Source organism: Talpa occidentalis, unplaced genomic scaffold (assembly GCF_014898055.3).
Source record: "Talpa occidentalis isolate TD23 unplaced genomic scaffold, MPIMG_talOcc4v2.1 talOcc4.6, whole genome shotgun sequence".
Taxonomy (NCBI): domain Eukaryota; kingdom Metazoa; phylum Chordata; class Mammalia; order Eulipotyphla; family Talpidae; genus Talpa; species Talpa occidentalis.
Window position 1 is genome coordinate 122519268 of NW_023604972.1, and position 22625 is coordinate 122541892.

Consider the following 22625-nt stretch of genomic DNA (forward strand, 5'->3'; position numbering starts at 1 on the left):
AGCTAAGCTTTGGAAACAACCCAAATGCCCAAAAATAGATGACTGGATCAAGAAGATGTGGTACATATATACCATGGAATATTACTCAGCATTCAAAAAAGATAAACACATGCAATTTGCAGCAACATGGATGGCACTGGAAGGGATCATGCTCAGCGAAATAAGCCAAAAAGAAAAAGAAAAATACCGGATGGTCTCACTCATAGCAGGAATCTAGAAAACTTAAATAAGGGACCAGGAAAATGAATATAAGAAAGTGAAAATCAAAATCAACAAAAAACTATGAACCAGAGACACTTTTTGGGGGGTGGGGGGCGGGAGGGGAAGGATTGGGGTCAGAATGGGGCGTTTGCAATTGTATGGGGGAATATAAAAATAAAATTTAATATTTAAAAAAAAAAATAAATAAATAAAACACACTGCTGATGGGCATATCAAATGATACAACCACTCTGGGGAAGTTTGGCCGTTTCTTATAAAACTAACTGCTCTTCCTTTACAACCCCACAACTGTACTCCTGGGCACTTATCCCAGGGAAATGAGAACCTATGTTCACAGGAAAATATATATACACAAATGTTTATAGTAGCTTTATTTCTAATAGTCCACAAGTGGAAACCACCCAGATGGCCACGTAAATGGAGCCAACTGAGGCACATCTGTCCTACAGACTAGCCTGTTTTTCAGCAGTAAGAAGCCACAAGCGATTGATACACACAAAATCTTGGACATATGCTGAGTGAAAAAGTCATTATGATGAGTGAAAAAGTCATTCAAACTGTGACATATTGCATGACTCCAATTTTGTAACTTTCTCAAAATGTAAAAATTATCAAGACAGAGAACATATTAATGGTTGTCTTGGGCTAGGACGGGGAGAGAAGGGATGTGTGCTGTCTTCATGGTGATGGAATGGAATTGTATCTTGATTGCTGTAGTGATTACTGTAGAAATCTTTCCATGTGATAAAGCAATGAATTACACATACATATCACAACAATGTCTCAGCATTCTGATTTTGATAATTTATATATCTATAGCTATTAGGGGAAATGGCTGAGGTGTACATCGGCCCTCTATACTATGTTCGCAATTTTCTGTGTATCTATAATTATTTCAAAATAAAAAGTTATAACATTTAAAAAATAAAAAAAAAAAATAAAAAAAAAAAAAAAAAAGATTTCCTAAGACCTCCTAGAATCTGGATATTAGCCACACACACTTTCTGATGTGTTGAAACCCCTGTGCCACAGAATAGGAAGGACATCGTCACAGTGGTGTTGTTATAGCATTTCAACTATGATTTTCCAACCCATCCCACATCTCACTCCCCAGCAGGGCAAATGCAGTGGGGTAAGTAACCTTCAGAGAGAAAAATAATCACAACTTCTCAGTTCTAAGGAAGCATCCTTTCTAAGGAAGCACATATTTTGGTTTTCCCCACCAGTCCCCACATGTCCCACTGTCCACTAACCCTTTTTTTTATGGCTGGTAGACTCTAAATTAGGGATATATTGGGATTTTTGTCTTTCCGAGTCCACTCCACCTACAAGCAGGATCTTGATAAAGGGCCCTTCTTATTCCCACCCCTCCACCCATCTGTGGCTGCAACACCCAAAGAGAGTACACAGTCAACATTTATGATGGTTATAGTGGCAAATGGTCCCAATATTTGGAATCCAGTTAGGAAAGAGCCAGCCCCACCCCACCCTTGCCTGAGAACACTTATCTTGGCTTCACTCTTCACTAGCTCCTTGGGTGTGACTGTGGTTTAAAAATGCAAGACTTGGAATTAAAGGCCAGGTCTGTAGCAAGTCAGCGCTCCACACCTTGCTCGTGATGAGTTCCTTGGCTTTCTCACTTTTGAAGTCTCCAAAAGTCTGCTGCCTTTATAACTCTCACCCCATCTTATGTATGTAGAAGAGTTTCTTTGAGCCAGGATCAGCATGCCAGGAAGAATAAGCAATAATAACATCTACTCCTACCTGCCCTCATCCAGCACACCATGCAGGCATTTCTTTTGCAAAACACATGGAGCCTTGGTTGGGTAGAGCTGTTTGGACAGCATCTGATCTCACCCAAAAGGTGTGATTTACAGCATATCACATCAAGCGCTTTGATGCAATGCTCAAAAGAGCAGAGATGTCTCAATAAAAGAACATAGAATTTCTTTAGCCAGTGGACAGAATGCCATGCTTAAGCCAGGTTGAGATCACCAGATCTCCAGGACAAAGAAATCTTCCCAGGTACTTCTCAGGCACATGTAGGGCTAGAGGCCAAGGCGACAGCTCCAAGGCCTGTCTCTCCTGGCCCCATACCTGCAGAGTCTTGGTGTGGTGTTCAGCTGGGGCCAGCTCTGTTGTCTCCACTGCCTCCCCCATAGAAGGGAGTGAATGCACCATCCACCATACACTATCTGCAAGTCAGTGTAGTATATCAGCTGCTCTCATATCTACCAGATTTCTCTCTCCTGATAGCATGGAACTGACAATTTTCTAGACCTCTCTATACTTCAGTGTCTTATCTGTTAAAAGGGAATGGATGATAGTAACCTAGGCCACTCATGGGGCTGTTACATTCCACTCCGGGTGGAATGTAAAGGATTTAAATACATAGCACAGTGCTTGGCGCATAGAAAGGACTCCATATGGGTAGAGTTTAACCCATTTGAGCCTTAAAAAGTTGATTTAAATCAGGTGACCTGACCCTAAAGGATTAGATGGAGCAGGCAGTTTAGAAGATGCAGTTTGGGGAGGGCAGAGGGGGGCATTGGGAAGGAATCCTGGGTGAGTGACTGGAATGTCCCCAAAGAACAGAGCTGTTACTGAACCAGGACCCTCAATAAAAGCGAGTCATTTGATGGGGTGTCTGTGCCCCAAAATCTGTTGTCACTAAGATTTCTATTCCAAGTATGTCTCAGGGATTGGAGCAGGTGCCAAAGGCTTCAAGAAGTTGTCTATTTAGTGAGATCCAGCTGGCAGATGGGGAACCGCCCTCTGGCCGGAGGGATGAGCAAAGGCTGGTGGTTCAGGCTTCATCAAACAATACTCAGTCATTTCGGCCTTCTCAAATGGGCAGCCTTGCCCCTGGACGGCCTTCTCTTGCTTTAAAAAAAAGTCCACAAAATTTAAAGGAAAATGTACGCCATGTGTTTCCGAGAATTTACACTTAAGTTTGTCAAATCTATTGTTTTCTGAGCATTTTCTGGAGCCCAACAAGATGAATGAGCCTTTTCAAATGTCTTGAAAAATCCTTTTTTCTTAAAAGTACATTTAGAGACTTTGAAAGTTGTTCCCAGGGTAAAAATAATAATATTCATAATAAATTGCTCAAAACACTCAACCCTTGCAGGTTCAAGCTTTACTTAATACTCCAAACCCAAGGCACTTGAAATATGACTAGGGTTTGTCATCTCTTGTTTATGGGGCTTTTCCAAGGGGGAGAAAGAAACCACGTGCAGGTTCACTAGAGTTCACTGTGTAGTTCGGGGGCATATTCATAGCCCAGAAGTCTTCCAGAAACTTCTCAGCCTGAACCTCCAGAGGAAACCGTCCCTGCCTCCAACTTGGTGGCATCAGTGAGCCCAGGCCGGGGCCGTACCAGGTGTACTGGCTTCTTAACCTGGCTTAGTTTGTGCTAGTGGAGCAAAGCCCTTCCAGAACAGTTCTCTTGTAGGTCATCCCGTGTCTGTCATGTGAAATGGGCGCTAGCTATATAGTCAGGGACTGTGAGGTAGAAAGAGAACAATTTTTCTCGGGAGTGTATGCAAAGGAGATGACTGCTGCCCGGCTGCCCCCCCCCCCCCCCCCCCCGAGAATTGTCAACTGATGACCTCTGGTGGTGAAACTTCTCCCAGCAAGTGTGCACCGATGCTTCTGAGCCAAACCATCCGACCATGTTACATTTTCCTACATTCCTTTCCTCCTGTTTTGTCATTCACATTCAACAAGGAGCAAGCACCAGTTGCAAACACCCAGAGCAAAGTGGTGCATGTGCCTGCCCAGACTGTCATCTCAAAACAGCTGCCTGGTGCTTTCTCTTTCAGTGAACTTCTGATCCATTTCCTGCAGACAGAGGAGGGAGCCAACATGAAGGGCAGCATGGCCTCCATACTTATTTTCATTCTGCTACTTTTTCTCCACATCAGTCTTCTGAATGGTAAGTAAGAGACCGTCCTGTTCTTTTGCATTCCCTGAGGTGTGTATGGGTAGGAAGCCCATCACCTTCCTCTTGCAATGCAGTAATGAGAAATGAAAATTAGCCACATGACTTGCTGCTATTATTGGCGATATTCAGGGGATTCAAATTAATGCAAAAGACTTAATGAAATGAACGCAAAATCTTGTCCCAGTGTTCTAACTTCCACGCTCCTTCTGGGAGTGCTGGAAGCAGATCTACCAATGACAAGACCAGATGGTTCTACTCCACACTTTGTCAGCTCCTAGTTAGTTGTGTGACTTTGAGCCAATGAACCCATCTCTCTGGATTTTCATGTTTTCAAAGTAAAGAGAGTGATGTTTCCTCCACATCAAATGAAATATTGTGTATGAAACTAGAGACAGAAGGGATTGTTGTTAAGTGGCAGGACGCCAGTGTTGTCAGCCTACGGGGGAAATGACACTCACAACTAACCTCGAGTGTGTGAATGTTTCTGTGTGTCCATCTTGTGTAGTCCTGTATGTGTGTATGTTTGTATATACCTGTGTGTACATTGCCTTCTCTATAGGTGTCTGATTGCAAATGATTCTCTGTGTACCAGTGTGAGTATATATCTGTGTGTACACTGCTGTGTGTGTGTCTGTGTGTACTAGCGTGTACTCCTGTAAGAATGCACCTGTGAATATTTCAGTAGTGTGTGTGTATGTGTGTGCATGTGTGTTTCTGATGTGGGCTCCTTGTGAGCCTGTGTGTGTACCTGTGTGTGTATCTATGTAGTCGTCCCTGTGTCTGTATGCATTTTATGGGGAGAGTGAGACAGACCATTAATTTTAAGCATGTCAGGCCTCCCTGGTGGCACAGGCAGTTGAGTGCCACACTGTGAAGCTGTCCACAGCCTCTGCAGCGTGGTTTCAATCCTGGCCAGCCAGCGAGAATCCCACATGGCGAAGCAGACCTCTCCTGTCTCGCCCGCTGCTCCCCTCAGCAGTGTATTTCTTCAGTCTGCCTGTTCTGTTCCCTGTTCTGTTTCCAGTGAATCCTCTCATCCTCCTGTGCATCTGGCCTGTACCCCGGTTCTTGTATAAAAATAAAAAAATAAATCTTTAAAAAAAAAATTTAACCATGTCCACTACAGTGGATGAAAGGAACATTGGATTAATTGTAATTTCACAACTCTACCTTCATTCTTGAGTTCCCTAGAGGTCTTACTCAATAATGAGTGATATGTACAAGAGAAACTTTCAGAGAGAGAAAAGAGGGAAAGCAGCTATCAGTGGGATCCACAGGAAAACTTGAAGTACTTAAGTGCTTTAAGTACATATAATCAACAGCTACCCTTGTTGGCTTCTGAATATGCTCATTATTAAGCCATAGGGTTTAATGGACTTTTAAAACAACAAAAAGGACTACCCAATCACAACAACAACAACAAAAAAAAAACAAAAGCAGCAAAACTTCCCTTCAACCTTTGATTATCCTGTAGAAATTCTCCCCAGAGAAGGAGCAATGTTACAGCTATTGGCACAGCGGTCACAGGCTGGCCGGCCTACACTGACTGGGGTACTGGCAGCTGGGGTGTAGTTCAGGTCCGGCTGCCACTGTCAGCTCGTGCACTGTGTCATGCCATGAAATTCTTCCTTCTGGGCAGTTTCATGCCACCTCTTCCCATCCACGTTCGCCTCCAAACTTGCTCTTTCTGATCTGCGATTCTGGCCTAGCAGCCAGCATGAGGGATGGCGGGACAAGTGTGGGAGAAAACAGAGAACTCCTAAACTTGCTGAGACCCACACCTGAGACTTCTCTTCTCTGCGCCAGGTTTCCCAGAATAAACACTGGGGCAGCTAGTGCAGCCAAAAGGAGGGTCAGCTGGGGCTGTGTATGTGTGGGGGGGGGCGGGTAGAGTCAGGCTCCCCAGTTCAGCAGCATCAGGGCAAACCACCAGGGTCAAACCTGACAGATCAGGAGAGAGGAGGTGAAGCACTCACCAAGAGCTCTGGGGACACAGTAACTAAAAACTCCATCCTCTTGTCATCACCCCTTTAGACCATCCAGCTTCCAGCTGGAACCAGACGCAGCTCTTAGAAAATAATATTTTATAACCAGCTGAGGAGCGCTCCGCTGCTTTCCATGCCTTCCACTTCAAAAAGGGCCATGGATTACAGGAAAGTCCTCTCCCACCCACCTGAAAATACGCAAGGAAAGAGGTGGAAATGTAAGAGAAAAGGGGCCTGAAAACCAAGATCAGAATGGGGCCAGGGTAGGATGGAGAACCAGAGTGAGACTGGGTTATAGGTGAAAGGCGAGTGGAATCAAGGGCAAGTGAAGAGGGAAGGAGACAAGGTGAGATGAGAAAGACACTGAGGGGGAGCCCAAATAAAGGGAGTGTTAGTCATACAGGAAAAGAACAGAAGATCAGAGATAGTTGTGCGGGAATGGGAGAGACAGATTGGTGAGTGGCGTGGACAAGAGCTGGCGAGCGCTCTCTCAGCCAGGCGCTCAGGGTGCGCTGGCCTGGGGAAGACATGTCCTTATGTCAGCCGCAGGCTCTGGGCAGATAGCAGCTTCAGACACTCCGTGGATTACAGAGGGCCACGTACTCTTCAATCCAGACATACCCATCTCACTCCTGAGAGTCACTCTGCTGAGATTTCACAGTCGCTGGTCCTGGGTTGTTAGTATGTCCATCTCATAGCACAAACACACAAACCACCACCACTGCGTTGCCATCACTGCCACCAGCACTGCCAGGCCCTCCCTAAGATCCTGCCCAAAACAGGGAACCCATAGAAAAGCGGTGCTGGACGCTGACACTGGCATCTCTGCACACCCAGAGCATCTCTGCTCATCCAGAGTCCTCATCACAGGCCTGGCCCCATAAGCCTGCTTCTGTCACCAGCAGAGTGGTCAAATGGTTCAATGTACCTTAATATTGAATCCAGCACCTTCTGGCTTTTTCTAGGACAGTCACCTCCTGGAAAACCTGAGATCTCTAAATGCCGTTCTCCTGAAAAGGAAACCTTCACCTGCTGGTGGAAGCCCGGGGCAGACGGAGGACTTCCTACCAATTACACGCTGACTTACCACAAGGAAGGGTAATACGTTCTCTTCTCACCTAGCAAGCCCCACGTGAGAGAGAGAACTCTGAGACACACGGGTGCTGAGGTAGAATGATTGAACTTCCCTAAACTGACACCAGTTAAGCTCAGGCTATAGGGAAAGGACTTGAAAGTCTGCAGACTTTGAGTGCCTGTGAGTGTCCTGGAGGAGCCTTCTCAATGCGCATGAGTTCACGTCACCAGGTTACTAAGAGCAATGTCTCCATCATGCCTTGCGAGGCATTGAGGTTGCAACCTAAAGTCATGTCTAAGTGCTCCCTAAGGCTGGTTAGCTTGAGATGCTCATCTATGAACCTTATGCCCCTGATTTATTTATTGACTTATCTTCACCAACATTACTTTTGCAGCATCAGAGGATTATCATGTAATCCTTGACAATCTTGGCTCCTTAGCTTTTCAAACTTCTTTCATGTCCACAAAAAATAAAGAGCCCTATGAGGAAAGGAAAGTGAGGACTTTTCTTTAGCAAATGGCTGGTTCAAGTTCCATGATTTCCCAGGGAACGCGTAAGGGTGCAGTGCGGAGTAAGTGAGGTCATCTTTGAGTGAATTTTGTTACACTCACAATGAGTCCCCCCTGGAAATCCCGGGAGAGCCATATCCTTATTGAGTGAAGAAAACATTTACTGGTAGCAACAGCTGGCCCCCTTCCCGGTGGCTGCACTTTCTTCTAGTACACAAAGCTGTCATCCCTTCTGGGGCCCAGAGGTGTATCGCGTAAACAGATTTCACTCAAACTGGCAACCGAAACTAAATAAACCTGGACAGTGTGACTTGTGCTCAGACCTAATGTGAACAGCCTGATGAGTGACTGCAGCCTGAAATAGCCCCGCCCACGGCCATTTCATTCTGTCGCTGACTCAGGGCAATCTGCAATATTCTGACACCAGATTGCATCCTCTTTAATTTTGTTTTTTTGAATGAAATGTAATTCAACACACACTTGCAATACGCCTTGTGCGTGGTGTGGCCCCTGCTGTATGTGTGCGCCATTTCCTGCACACCACAGGGTAAGCTAGCGTTTTGACCACTTAAAGCTCAATGACAAGGGGCATATGTCACGAACCCCAAGAAGCAGGTTACTGATGCCCTGAAGTCAGTCTCGGATCCCTTTTGCTGCATGTTCTTCCCTGTCTCATCCCCAGGCTGAAATGGGCAAGACACAGAAGCTTGGGGAGGTATTCTCCAACCTTAGTATTCACGTGTGCAATACCTGACACTCACACACACACCCCAATCCACTGGTGCAGTTTTATTTTAAGAACTGATCTCCTCTTTCTACTTTCTTATTTACTCCTAACATATTCATTGCAGGGAGACACTCACCCATGAATGTCCAGACTACAAAACCAGTGGTCCCAACTCTTGTTACTTTGACAAGAAGCACACCTCCATATGGACATTATACATCATCACAATAAATGCCACCAACCAGATGGGAAGCAGTTCCTCGGATCCACATTACTTAGACGTGACTTACATAGGTAAGTGGATGACAGTGCTGAGGAATGTGTTACTCCATGGTGGGCCTGCCAATAAACAGAGACACTTGAGTCTTCCTGTATTCAATCTCCTTGCCAACTGAGAGTTCTAAAGCAATTGTTGTAGAGTCTTTTGAGACAGTAAGACTGGCATTTAGGGTCCTTGCTTTCCTGCGCTTTCCCCTGACCCTTCTCCCCATCCCCTTGCACCCAACAAGAATATTCTGCTTATATTTCCTTTATCACCCCTTCCCGCCAGCCCTCCGCCTACACACTGCTGTCTCCTGTTCCTTTCCTTCACGCCTGTTCAGATGGATGTTGTTTGCACACAACATACACCTGTCATCACCACCAAAGCACCTGTAATCATCCACCATAGTCCTGGGGTCCCCTCCACCTGCAACCCCCGGACTACCCAGCCTCTCCCTCCGGCAGCCTCAATTCTACAGTCAAATTTTGAGGTTTTGTTTTAGTTTAGTTTCATCAATTTCTTCGTTTTGTTTCTCTGCATTCCACATGTAAGTGAAATAATTGGTTGTCTTTCTCCTTCTGACTTATTTCATTTAGCATAATTATTTTTTATAGCTGAAGAGTATTCCATTGTGTAAAAACACTATTAACAATAGGCAAGTCATAGGAGCAACAGTGGCTGAGGATGGATGAGTGAATTTAGAAGATGTGGTACATATTCGTGAATTTGAGCCATAAAAATGGAAATTTAAAGCACAGGAAGAGACAGAAGAAGGGAAAAGGAATAAAGGAAAAAGACAAGCAGGTCCCAACTGACAAATTATCTAAATCAACCAGGATCTGTAGAACAAAGTGGGGGTGACACAGGCAACCTGGTTCTTATCTAGACCTGGGTGGAACTGGAAGTAGGTTTGTCTGAACTAGTCTCCTTTGAAGTTTTTACCTCACTTGCTCTTTTGTGCAAATACTTCTTTCAATAGAGGCATTTCTCAGTCTTGTGTTCAACATAAAATTTATATTAATTAACTTGTGTTGTATAAGTACATATGAAACAATCTTTCTCGGGCATATACTTAGTAACATCTAAGCATTAGGATTAGTAACAAATTTTCTAAAGTTCATTTTTTTAGGGAACTGAAGGTTATGCAAGCACCAAACTCTCACAGAGACACTGAGGAGCTTGTACTTGAAGGAAACTGAGAGTAAGATCCCCCTTAATTTTTTTTATTGTGGTAAAATGCCCATAACATAAAATTCACCATTGAACCACTTAAAAGTATGTGACCCCAGGCTTTGGTTCTTCAGCATTATATGAAGCTTTCCCCACTATCTTGTTCCAGAACACTCTCATCATTCTAAATGCCAACTTCAGACTCATTAGTAGAGGCTCCCAATTTCCCCCTTACCCTCACCCTATTTCAGTGACTAATCTGCTTCTGTCTCTATAGATTTACCTATTCTAGATATTTCATATGTGCAGAATCAAATGTATGGAATCATTTCATATCTAGTTTCTTTCATTTAATGTCATGTTCTCAAGATTCATCCATGCTATAGCATATATCAGTACTTCCATTTTGTGGCTGAATAATGTTCCATTATATGGATATCATTTATCCATTTATCAATTAATGGATATTTGATTTCCAACTATTAGCTCTTATGAATAGCACTGCTATGAACATTAGATAAGTGCTTCTGTTTGAACTCCTGCTCTCAGTTCTTTTGGGAACATACTTAGGAGTGGAATTGATGGGTAAAATGGTAATTCTATATTTAACTTTTTAAGTAACTTTCAGACTTTTTTCCATAGCGGTTACACAATTTTACATTCCCAATAGCAATGTAGGAAGGCTCCAATTTCTCCACATTCCGATACCTGTTATCTCTCTGCTTGTGAATTCTAGTCATCCTAGTGAATGTAAAATGGTATGTTGTGGTGGGTTTGATTTATTTTTCCCAAAAATCAATGATAGTGAGCATCTTTCATGTGATTTCTCATTACTTATGCCTCCTTAAATCTTGTGCTATAGGCATCTTGTTTGTCTCAAACTAATCCCACCCTACTGGCCAGCACCTGATATCAAATTCAAATTGTCTCTTAACCATGATGGAGTAAAATGGTAGAATGAGCTGCCTCCAAATTTTATTGCTCTGTACTCAAATACCACTTTCAGTAAATATGTGACCTTAGTCAAAAACTTTCCCTCCTCTAAGTCTACATGGAACTGTTGGGAGGATTAAATCAAGTGAAACAGGCAGAATATTTTATACAGTGGCTGGCATATACAGTAAGCACTGAAAAATGTTCACTACCATTTTGCCAGTTTTGCTAGAATTTGCTAGAATTTGGTAATCATGTTGAATTAGCCAATGAGTCAAAGGCTGTTATAAGGCCCTGGAGACATTACCAAAAAGTCTAAAGGCACGTTTTAGTAATTTAATATCTAGGAGAGAGTATTTCATTCATAATAGAGAGTAATATGTTTGCGTGTAAAATCTATCACTGAAACAAAAATGAAACTTGTTCAACTATTACCTATAAAATTTATGATTTTTTTAATCTTAAAGCATTTATTTATTTGAGACTTCTTTTATGACAGGGTTTTATAATTTTTTTTTTAATTTAAACATCCTTGCTTATTTTTTTCACAGTATAGGATTTCTCCCCTCAGGTTCGGTCACCATAGTTACCTACAACATTTAAATATGAATAGATCACAAATGCTATATGTGTTTTCCTGTGAGGAGAAGCTTGTTCCCTGATGAGGGAAAGAGATATTTGGAATCCTACCCTCTAATCTTTCTCCCTAACTCCCACTTGCAAACCCTAGTTGAATTTGTATCACCTGATTCCTAGTATCATGAAAATTACTTAGGTAGCTCTCTCACCCTGGTTGGTGCAAAGTAGGAGCAGACGTGCAAAGAGTGAAATCTCAACCACTTATTATTCTTACCACCCTAATGTCATCTTCAGCACAAACATGATTGAACACATACTAACAGATGGCAGATATGTTTATCTTCCAAGGGTTTACCATAGAGTTGGGATGATAAATAGAAAATACAATTTATGATTAAGAAAACAGTAGGGCCAAATAAAGGGCAGAAACAATGAATGCTACTCCAGTTTCTTTCATATCTATAGTTGAACCAGACCCCCCTGTGAACCTGACCTTGGAAGTAAAACAACCAGAAGACAGAAAACCATATCTGTGGATGAAATGGTTTCCACCCACCCTGGTTGATGTAAGATCCGGTTGGCTCACACTCCAGTATGAAATTCGATTAAAACCAGAGACGGCAGCTGAGTGGGAGGTAAGTCAACTAGAAGCTTTAGAAAGGAACCATGACCTTGAATGAGGAAGTTCTCACATAAGAAAGGGTTATTCCGCCTAATTATTTGGCCACAATCTTGCCCGCGTGAAGCTGGCATAGCCCTCCAGACGTGAAAGAGCCTTCTCCCTTCCATTGGGATTTGGTGGGGGCTCATCTTCACAACTCTTCCAAGGTTATCCTCACCCTGAGCAACCTCTTCCACCAGGTTTCCAAGCCACTTTCTGAGATGATCTTAATCTAGATACACCTATGAGAGTTCTTAAATGGCCCTGAGTAGGGGGAAAGATCTCAGAGTAACCTGTCTGTGGTGAATAATTATGCTTTTTTATTCACTTTTAAATACTTCAGTGTAAAGAAATCATGTGGGTGGAAATCATAGACATTATGACATTCCACCTTTAAATACACTTGACTATGTCTCTTTGCAAAAGAGTACATTTCTAAGCATAGCCAAAATACTAGCATCTCACACAGAAAGTGAATTTAAATTCCTTATCATTTAATAGCCAGCCCATATTTAAATTCTGCCAATTGCATCAAAAATATATTATTAACAGTTTATCCAAAGAAGAATTTGCTCCACACACTGTGATTGGACATTGTATTCCTGTATTCTGTGCACTGTGCTCAGGAGACTGGGCCACTAAAATGTCCTATCTTTTACATTTCTGATTAAGTCTTTGTGACATTGCTTAGCTAATTTCTCTGCCACCATATTTCCCATAAGCAGATCTAAAGATTGATTAGTTGCAGTTTGAACAATTGTGGAAGGCATACTTCAGAGGTGATCTTTTGTGCTTCTTGCATCATAGCAGAGGACACAAACCACCCGGTTGACCCACCATAAATGATGCTAAAACTAACTGCTGTTTTAGGGATTTCACAACTTGATCCCTTGATTGCAAAGTCATATTTAATTTATACATTATGGCATCAGCCTGCATAAGTGCCCAGTTCTCTTTCATCTAGTGATTTTACACTAATTAATAACCCTTGAATCACTTTGGGATTTACAACATTAGAATTTTCCAATGTTATTAATTGCACCTCTTCCATAAGTAGAATTTGAAAGGAGGAAATGGCTGACAGAATTTGTCTTTCTGAAATAGAGTTCCAAGTGGAGAGATAGGAAACCTATTAATTTTTGTATGAGCAACTTTTAAAAGGGGGCAGGAGATCGATAGATATCCCAAGGACATGATATTCTACTAAGTCTGATCCTCTAGCCTCACTCCTCCAATAGTTTATTATGTATGGGGAGAGTCTCTTTCTTTACAACACAAATCAGAACTAACTTCTGCTTTCCTTGCTCGTTCTTAGACCCATTTTGCTGGACAGCAGACTCAGTTTAAGATTCTCAGCCTATATCCAGGACAAAAATACCTTGTCCAGGTTCGCTGCAAGCCAGACCATGGATATTGGAGTGAGTGGAGCCCAGAGATCTCCATCCAGATACCTAATGGTGAGTTTCTTGGCTCCCTTTGCCTACAACCCTAAATATCTTTAAAACACTATGAATTTACTAGGTTTTCATGTAACCACTAAATAGAGAAACTATTTTTAGCCTTTATCACAAGAATATTTGGGGTAGGTTTATCATCTCTCCCAATACAAAGACATTTGAAGAGCAGTGTTGCTCCCTGGGTCATTGCCAGTGGGACCGTTTTCTAGGATGAGACTGTAGACATGAACTTGGCATCTATCAGATGGCTTGATAGCCAGTCTTCCTGTGCTCCTCAACTGCCCCATCCCTATCACTAGGTCAAAGTCATCATCCAATTCTCCCAGAATTTGTAAGGTGATGTCCCATTGAAGAGAATTAACTGATTTTCAGTCTCTGATATCAATTAACATGTTAGTCTCATACTCAAGGCACAGTAGATAAGAGACACTCAACACTAAGTACCATTAAAGCCATGGAGGCTTGCATTCCACAGGCAAATAATTCACCCTGCATTGCTGAAGTACTTTATGGTTTACAGTCTTTATTTTGTTTAGTCCTCCCAAATCTCTCAAGGATTCAGATAGAATAATATTCAGAAAGAATATAAAACCAATAGTAAAATAAGGAAATTGACACTGTGAAGTTAGTGGTCTTGCCCAGAACCACATGGCAGAGCCTAGCTCTTCTGACAAATTTCCATGCCAATGTATCAAGGCTTGCATTTGGTTTGGCTCGGCTCTTGGCAGCATAAAGAATATTGAACTGCTGTCACAAGTCTTACACATGCATCTATTCTAGCCCCTACTTGTTGAAAACATAAGGTCCAGAGGCAGAAGTCCAGAGTGTAACGTTATAGTACATACCCATGTGTAAATCACTCTTTAAGTCTTAGTTCCCTCATCTCATCTTTGCACATCATGCAATTTTTGCAAAGAGCTTTATACCATTGATGGTTTTTATTATTACTGCAACAGACCAAATAAGCTTGGATTTCCTCTTGGAAAATCACATAAAATAACCTATAAAATGATTTTGAAATTTATAGAGTATTATAAAACATACTAAAATTTAATAATAGTGGGAAAATTAAATCCATCATTGTGCTATTCTAAGGGGTATTCAAATCAAAGGAGATATAAGTCAGGGGAAGACCACTTATGTACAAAAATTGTATTCTTTAGTTTTTTTGTTTGTTGTTAATGATGCTGTGTGTGATCAAAACTTTCTGGCTCTTTGCTTTTTTAGACTTCACCATGAAAGATACGACCATGTGGATTTTTGTGGCTGTTCTTACTGCTGTCACCTGTTTGATAATGGTCTGGGCAGTGGCTTTGAAGGGCTATAGGTACTTTACTCTCTGTCATCCCTTTTCCCATTCATGGTTGTCAGGGATAATGGGGGAAAAGGACAACACAAACATGATGGAAACCTACAGAAAATTGAAGCGCCTCATTTTAGCCATTAGTTGCAGTGTCTGCACCCACAAAAACCTTTTATCCATGCTAACAGAACATACTTGTTTAAAGCTGATGTTCTTCCCAGCAAACAGAGACTCCCTGTTGTGAGTGGCAAGCTGGCAAGAGCAGCTAAAATCAAGAAAAGCAAATAATCCAAATAATCCACTAGTTTCAGAATCAGCCTCATCAGTTAGACAAGCTAATTTCTACATAGAACTCAATAGTTATTCTTTGTCTTCATTGATTGCTACTCTTGTGGAACCCCAGAACTCTAACCCCTACCAACCACAGTCCAGGTAGCAGCTATTTAGAATCATAATAATCTTTCAAAAATTACAAAGTGAGAAAATGAGCCATTTACCCTATCTCACATATTATTTTATAGCATGGTGACCTGCATCCTTCCACCAGTTCCTGGACCAAAAATAAAAGGATTTGATACTCACCTGCTGGAGGTAAGTCCAGAGGTAGAGAATGCAGTGAGCCACTGCTTTGGAATAATTACCTTCACACATGCACACCAATCCCCCTCAACTCAGCCTGGCCGGCTCTGTCATCCATGCCCAGCTAGCCCTTCTCTTCAGCATGGTTTACAGAAAGATGTGTGAAGTGTGAGGGCACCTCCAAGAAGATACTAAATGTATAGGGTAAGGAAAGAATGCCATGAAATTGAGAAACACCTGGTAATGCTTGCTAGATTTACCAGGCCTGCTCATAAGCACAGAGATAAATATTTTATGCAAATAATCAGTTTAGAAAGAGGGCAAATTTTGACCTTATAGAAGGTTCCGGTGGTCGTTGTTGAGAATCACCATGCGAATATACTACATTAAGTTCACTGCTAAAAGTTCAAATCTGTCCTTCAAATCTTGTCACCTTTTTTCTGCTTTACCCAACCCTCCTTCCCCTTACTCTTTTGGTAACCACTAATTGGTATTATAGTTCATAAATTTATTTTGTTTTATTTGATTCATCTGTTTGTTTTCTCTATATACCACACATGAGTGAGAAAACACTAGATTTGAAATAACCCTCTGGCTTATTTCACAAAGCATGGTACCCTCTAGGTCATTCCATATCACTGCAAAATGGCAGGATTTCATCTTTTTTGCATTTCCTTTGTGTATTGCTTTCCATTGTGTATATATACCACTTTTTCTTTATCCTTTGGTCAATCAGTGGGTACTTAGCTGTGTCTAGTTCCCTGTTATTGTAAATATTGCTGAAGCTAACATGGGAATGCACATATCTCTTCCAAGTAGTGTTTTCATATTTTTCAGATAAATACCCGGAAGTGGCATAACAAAGTGGTATGGAACTTGCATTTTTAAGTTTTTGAGGCATCTCCATACTGCTTTCCATAATGACTGCACCAATTTACATTCTCACCAACAGCATACAAGGGAGGGTTCCTTTCTCTCCACAACTTGTTCTTTCTCGTCTTTTAGACAGTAGCCATTCTTACAGGAAAGAAGTGAGGGTGAATATTTTGATTAATGTAAAGCAGGGACCCACTATCACCCCCTGCATTTACTTTAGTGAAAACTTTCATTTAAGTGTTCTTTATTTTACATAGGTCAGAAAATCCTCTTGCTGTTGGGGGACTCATTTTCACACTCAGTTGAAACTGAATTATTGCATTGGGGCTCATGTTTGCCAGGTCCCATTTAAGTTGATTGAGAGGGAATTAAATTTAAGTGTTTTGAATAAAAAGAGGGATAAAACATTTTAAATTTCTCTTCAGGTTGAAATAAGTAGTTTCAATTCAACCTTAAGCTTAATACTGATATACATAAAAGCAATTACCTGTACATTCTGTCACTTGACCCAGCTACAGTGAGGTCAACAGCAAGACAACATGAAAAACGAGTCCAAGAGACTCTGGCTTGATTGCAGTCACTTTGATTGCTACTAAGAGCAGGGAGTAGAGTCCAAGAATTGGGATCCAGTCTAGTGCCTTAAGCCCACTGTTGAATTCTAGCACTGGTCTTTTTAGAACCAGCATAAACATCTCAGCTAACTAATGTAACTCTTATCAGCTTGCAATTCAACCTTGTAGCCACAAAGACTTAATGATAAAATAGCTGCTTTTTAGTGAAAAAGATAGTCTCATATTTTTAATCATGTTACATCTAATCTTTATAAGAGCTCTCCCAAATAGAGCCTGTAAGTCCCATTTCATAAATGGAAAAACTAAGGCTCACAGAGCAACTTGTCCAAAGTCATAATAATAAGTGACATAGATGAGATTTAGACAGTAGAATCTGACCTAAGTCATAAGATCAGGAATAAGAGTGGAAAGTAAGAGGAGGAGGAAGAATAAGAGGAGAGAGAGAGATGGGCTAACAGAGGGCAGAGGAGAGGGGAAATGGAAAAAAAGTAAAAAATAAGATAGGAAGAGAAGGAAAAGGAAGGGAACAGAGAAGCAGAAAGACTAATTATAATAAAGTAAAAATCAAAGTCAACAAGTAACTATAAACCAGAGACACACTACGGTGGGGGAGAGAAGGGAGTAGGATCAAAACAAGGGGAGTGGGAATTGTGTGGGGACTATAACCAAGATGAAAATGCACACATTGTGCAAAAAATGAAAAATGATGTAAAAAATATATAAAATGAAAAAAAAAAGAAAAAAAGAGGCAAGAAAGGAAGAGACAAGACTCAAATTACTACTGCCAGACCCTCGATAAAGTAGTGGAGAAGTTAAGACAAAGTGGTGCCCCAAATGTAGAATACATGAGCACTTGTGATTTGGGGGTATGTTTTTTTTCATTTTTCAAAATTTTTGATTGACATAATATTGGCTTACATCACTGTTTGTATTTTGGAGGTATAGGATTGCCCCTTCTGGTGATGTTACCCCCTCACTCCCACCACCAAAGTCCCTGCAGTCCAGCATCATCATCCATTGTGCTCCCTCCTCACTTTGAGTTCACCCCTCCGCACCCCCCAACCCCCACCCCCAATGCCTCAGTCCTATAGTCTGCTTCAAGGGCCAGTTTATCAGTTTGGTCTTATCTGACCCTTTGTCTGAATAGTCAAACTATGGAAACAACCTAAGTGCCCCCAGACAAATGAGTGGATCAAGAAGATGTGGTCTATATACACAATGGAAGACCACTCAGAGATCAAAAAAGATAAACTCATGCCATTTGGGGCAATCGGATGGAGCGGGAAGGGATGATGATAAGTGAAATAAGCACTGTGGTTTTAGATGCTTGACAAGCTTTTATTTAATAGTGACGTAGTTATTATATGTGTGCACATTGCTTGCCCATTAAACTCAGGATCTTTATTGCTTAGAGACTAAGTTAAATAATGAATTTACTTGGAAAAAAATTGGATAAATACTGAACCAGGTGATTATAGATGGCCTGGGACACAAGTGTCAGAAGTTTGGAAGATTCTGCTAGGCCATTGCCATATCCCACCTGCGGCAGCCAAGAGCACAGGCTCTGCTGTGGGGCTGACCTGCAGCGTTATGATGCTAACAGTGTCGCTCCTTGCTCTGTGTTCTCACAGAAGGGCAAGTCTGAAGAACTCCTGAGTGCCCTGGGATGCCAAGACTTCCCCCCGACTTCTGACTGTGAGGACTTGCTGGTGGAGTTTTTAGAAGTGGATGACAGTGAGGACCAGCAGCTGATGCCCAACCATGCAAAAGAACACCCAGGTCAAGGGATAAAACCCACACACCTGGACCCTGACAGCGACTCAGGCCGGGGCAGCTGCGACAGCCCTTCCCTTTTGTCTGAAAAGTGTGAGGAACCCCGCGCCAACCCCCCAACATTCCACACTCCCGAAGCCACTGAGAAGCCAGAAAATCCCCCCGAAGCAAATGTTCCCCACCCCTGGAAAACCCAGAACCCAAGGTTGGAAGGCAAAATCCCCTATTTCCACACCAGTGGATCCAAATCCTCAACATGGCCTTTGCCGCAGCCCCCCGGCCAGCACGACCCCAGATCATCTTACCACAGTCTTGCTGATGTGTGTAAGCTGGCCGTGGGCACGGCTGGGGCCTCAGCCTCTTTGTTGGACAAAACAGACAAACATGCTTTAAAATCCTCAAAAACCATTGAGACTGGAGAGGAGGGAAAGGCAGCCGAGCAGAGGGAGGTGGAAAACTTGCATTCCAAGACTGATCACAACACAGCATGGCTGCTGCCCCAGGGGAAGAGCCCCTTTATCTCTGCTAAACCCTTGGATTATGTGGAGATTCACAAGGTCAACAAAGATGGGGTGCTGTCCTTGTTCCCCAAACAGAAAGCAGACAGCAACCCCACAGAAAAGCCCGGGGCTCTGGAAACCAGCAAGGAGTATGCCAAGGTGTCCAAGGTGATGGATAACAACATCCTGGTGTTAGTGCAGGATCCACGAGGTCAAAACCTGGCTTTATTTGAAGAACTGGCCAAGGATCCTCCACCCTCCCTTCCACAGGAGCAAGCTGAGAAAGACCTGACCTCCTACCCCGCAACACCAAGCCACTGCAGACTCCAGCTGGGTGGGTTGGATTACCTGGATCCCGCAGGTTTCATGCACTCCTTTCAGTGATCTCTTGATTAACGAAATGATTGGTTCAAATGTGATTTTTCTTCAGGTAACACTACAGAGTACATGAAATGCAATCTACTAGAGAATGTTCGAGAATGCAGTTAGAATGACACTAAAACTCACAGTTCATGCCTTTCCATGCTCCATGTTCAACCAGTTGCCTCTTTCTCCAATAGCTGATTCCAGAACAAATCATTTTGTTTCCTGACTGTGATTTGTAGATTTCCTTTGTGCCATTAGTTATAAAATTATGTGTTCGATGAAATAAAAGCACAGTGCTTAGTATTCGTAAGGGACAGTGCCAACAGGTATAGCCTCTGGGAAAGGCTTTCATGGTTGGGTGTATGACAGAAGGAAATGAAATAGTCAAAACTGTTTACCACAGGAAGATGACAGATAGAAAAATGCCATGAAAACCCATTACTTGACCTTTGCACTCCTTTCATTTTATTAAGATGAACCAAATAGAACACATTTTTTAAAAAAGAATGCATTCCAGAACACCCAGCAATTGTTTACATCAGTTCCTAATACCTTAGTGATGTATTATTGATATGCAAGTAAAAATGATGCCTCCAGTTCTTTCTTAAAATAGTTTGGATTCTCAAGCATAGATTTTTTTCTCCCCTAAACTGTATTTCATTCTAAAGCCTCTAGAGAATATAGTTTTGAAAAGTAAAATTTTCTTACATGAGAGGCAAATGAATTTCATGTGTTGAGTCCTTCTAGAATGTTTTCCTGCTTCTTATCAGCATAATAGATAATTTATTATAGACCCTAGTCTTCTCTTAGTGAAGAAAAAAATCCCAAAAGACTAACTTTAATTTAAAAGATAATCACAGCAGGATGCTAATGGAATACTGCCTTACTGTACATAAAATTCTACTTTAATATAAACCCGTAAGTTTAACAATGTATTTTTGAAGACTATTTTTCTATCACTTAGGTAAAACAAAAGGCTATTTTCTATCTTCCCAGTACAGTTGTTTACGTATTCAGTGGGTACAGTGTTTTCTGCTATGAGGTTATAATGAGTATTTACCGTACATATTAGTATATGCAGTCCTTTTTGTGGAGTGAAATGCCATACCAACCCAAAGCCCATGGAGAAATATGAAGCACATGAGAATATTCAATTTCTGACACAGGGTAGTATAGTTTATCTGATTTTTTTTATCTCCAGGATATTTTAAACCACCACTACCAACCTAGAATTTTAGGGTTCTCCACACACCGTAAATGACTTCTCCGAGTTTAGAACTACTCTGTGGCTTCTCCTCTTCTCTGGGGGAATCTTCATAAAGCACCGTGAACAAGGAGAGTGAAAACATCTAACAGACTATGTCAAAAAGAGGGGTTTTGTTTTGTTTTTCTGAGCAGTTTTGGGCTACAAAGCTATTAAGCCAGGAGTTCGTATGTCTCTGGAGCAGATCAATTGGCAAACTCTTGGCTGAGGCAGAAACACACATGAGGAGCGTCCAAATAAATATTCTAAGAAACCAGGCGTCTATGAAGTGGTGGGAACAGCCACAAATGTCAGGGTGTTGTAGTGAGAATCTCTGAGTCCGTCCCAAGGGCAATCTCCCCAAAAGCGGTAGAAAGCCTGGATCTCCATTTTTAAAGGAAGTGCCCATGACCCACAGAACTGCACCTCTATTTTTCCCTTTGCCTGAGGGCAAATCTGTTCCTATGTCCATTCTCTAGTTGATCATAGAGAACTTGTACTCACTTCTATGAGTTGAATATTCCACCCCCAACAAGCCTATGCTGATAGGAACTGCACTCATGGTTAGTGTGATGTTTGGAAATGAACATGTTGCCAGGATTTCTGGAATTGCAGAAGCAATATATTGGATGCTCTCTTCTCCCAATATGTAAATATCTTAGAAGTGAGGGGAATATTTGGCAAAGTCGCCCAAATTCATTCAAGCTACTCACAGTATGTTCTAGTGACTAGTTACAATGGCATCACCTGGGCACTGCTTGGAAATGCGGATCTCAGCCCCTCTGCACCAGAAATATAAAATCAGAATCGATGCATGTGTATATTGAAGCTTGAGACTCAATACCCTAGATGACCATTTCCACTGAAGTTTATTTTAGTGCACTAGGCAATCCTCTCTTGGAAAGTACAGGTCAAGTCTGATTGACTTGCACTGAACAATACTGTATGTATGAAAAGGGCATTTTTTTTTTTTAATCTATACATGGTTAAAGATTCACAAAATAATAGAGAATGATCTGCAGAAGTACATACACCTATGAAGAAGGATGAGTACATATTCTACTTTGAGAGGAAATGGTCAAAGACTTTGCCCCCTCGAAACCAATACAGACTAAACCTTTCCCCAAATAGTCCATTCCTCTCCAAGATGTATATAAATCACTCTGAGGATTTGAAAAATAAAAAAATAATGTGCTTTCAATGTATAAATTGGCATATATGGGGGAAAATGCTATGGCTGAAGACTCAACTTGAAATAAATGCCAAAAAAAAACAGCAATTAGCTGCGCACTAAGTAAAGCCAAGTATACCATTCTTTGGTCTTTCTTTAAAATAACAGTTTTGCTATTGTTGGTTTTTATTTTATTTTATTTTATTTATTTTTGCTTTCATGGTCTAATATATTTTCGATCAAGGAGACAGTCAAATGAAAGGATGCAAACTAGAACCGAGGGACCCAGGTTCTAGTTCTGATGATTTGCCTTAGGCAGATCAATTTCCTCCTCTAGGCCTCAGTTTCCTCTAAAGGAAATGTTGGACCAAATAATTTCTACTGTCATTTTACACTCCGACTCCTTGATTCCATGACTCACTGGATATTTTCTAGTGAAGATAATTTAAAGCAATGCCTGTATCTTCATTAAAATAATAAATAATTGATCTTCATCATAGAAATGCAAGTCCTTTTCTGTGATGTACTCTATTTCACTTTGAGTCATCAGTTCCAGTTGGTCTTAACATATCCCACACGCATTAATTATGTTGGTACAGTTTGTTTATGGGCAAATAATTGTGTGGAGAGAAATGATATAAGATATTTTTTAAAGACATTGAATGAGGCTTTAATTTTCAGAAAAAAATTATCTTTTACTGAATCAAGCCATGTTC

General features: G+C 41.5%; 1 protein-coding gene across 4 annotated transcripts in view; it reads left to right on the forward strand.

Annotated features, from left to right (window-relative positions):
- The window catches only part of PRLR (prolactin receptor), a 141892-nt gene extending 121135 nt beyond the window's left edge, over window positions 1-20757 (forward strand). For all 4 annotated transcript variants that reach the window (XM_054688399.1, XM_054688402.1, XM_054688401.1 and 1 more), the window contains 8 exons: window positions 4047-4159; window positions 7119-7251; window positions 8589-8758; window positions 11874-12043; window positions 13385-13526; window positions 14754-14853; window positions 15351-15420; window positions 18488-20757. In XM_054688399.1, the coding sequence (XP_054544374.1) occupies window positions 4090-4159; window positions 7119-7251; window positions 8589-8758; window positions 11874-12043; window positions 13385-13526; window positions 14754-14853; window positions 15351-15420; window positions 18488-19513 (1881 nt within the window). In that variant the 5' untranslated portion in view covers window positions 4047-4089 and the 3' untranslated portion in view covers window positions 19514-20757. The remainder of the gene's footprint in view (window positions 1-4046; window positions 4160-7118; window positions 7252-8588; window positions 8759-11873; window positions 12044-13384; window positions 13527-14753; window positions 14854-15350; window positions 15421-18487) is intronic.
- Window positions 20758-22625: the final 1868 nt, after the last annotated feature.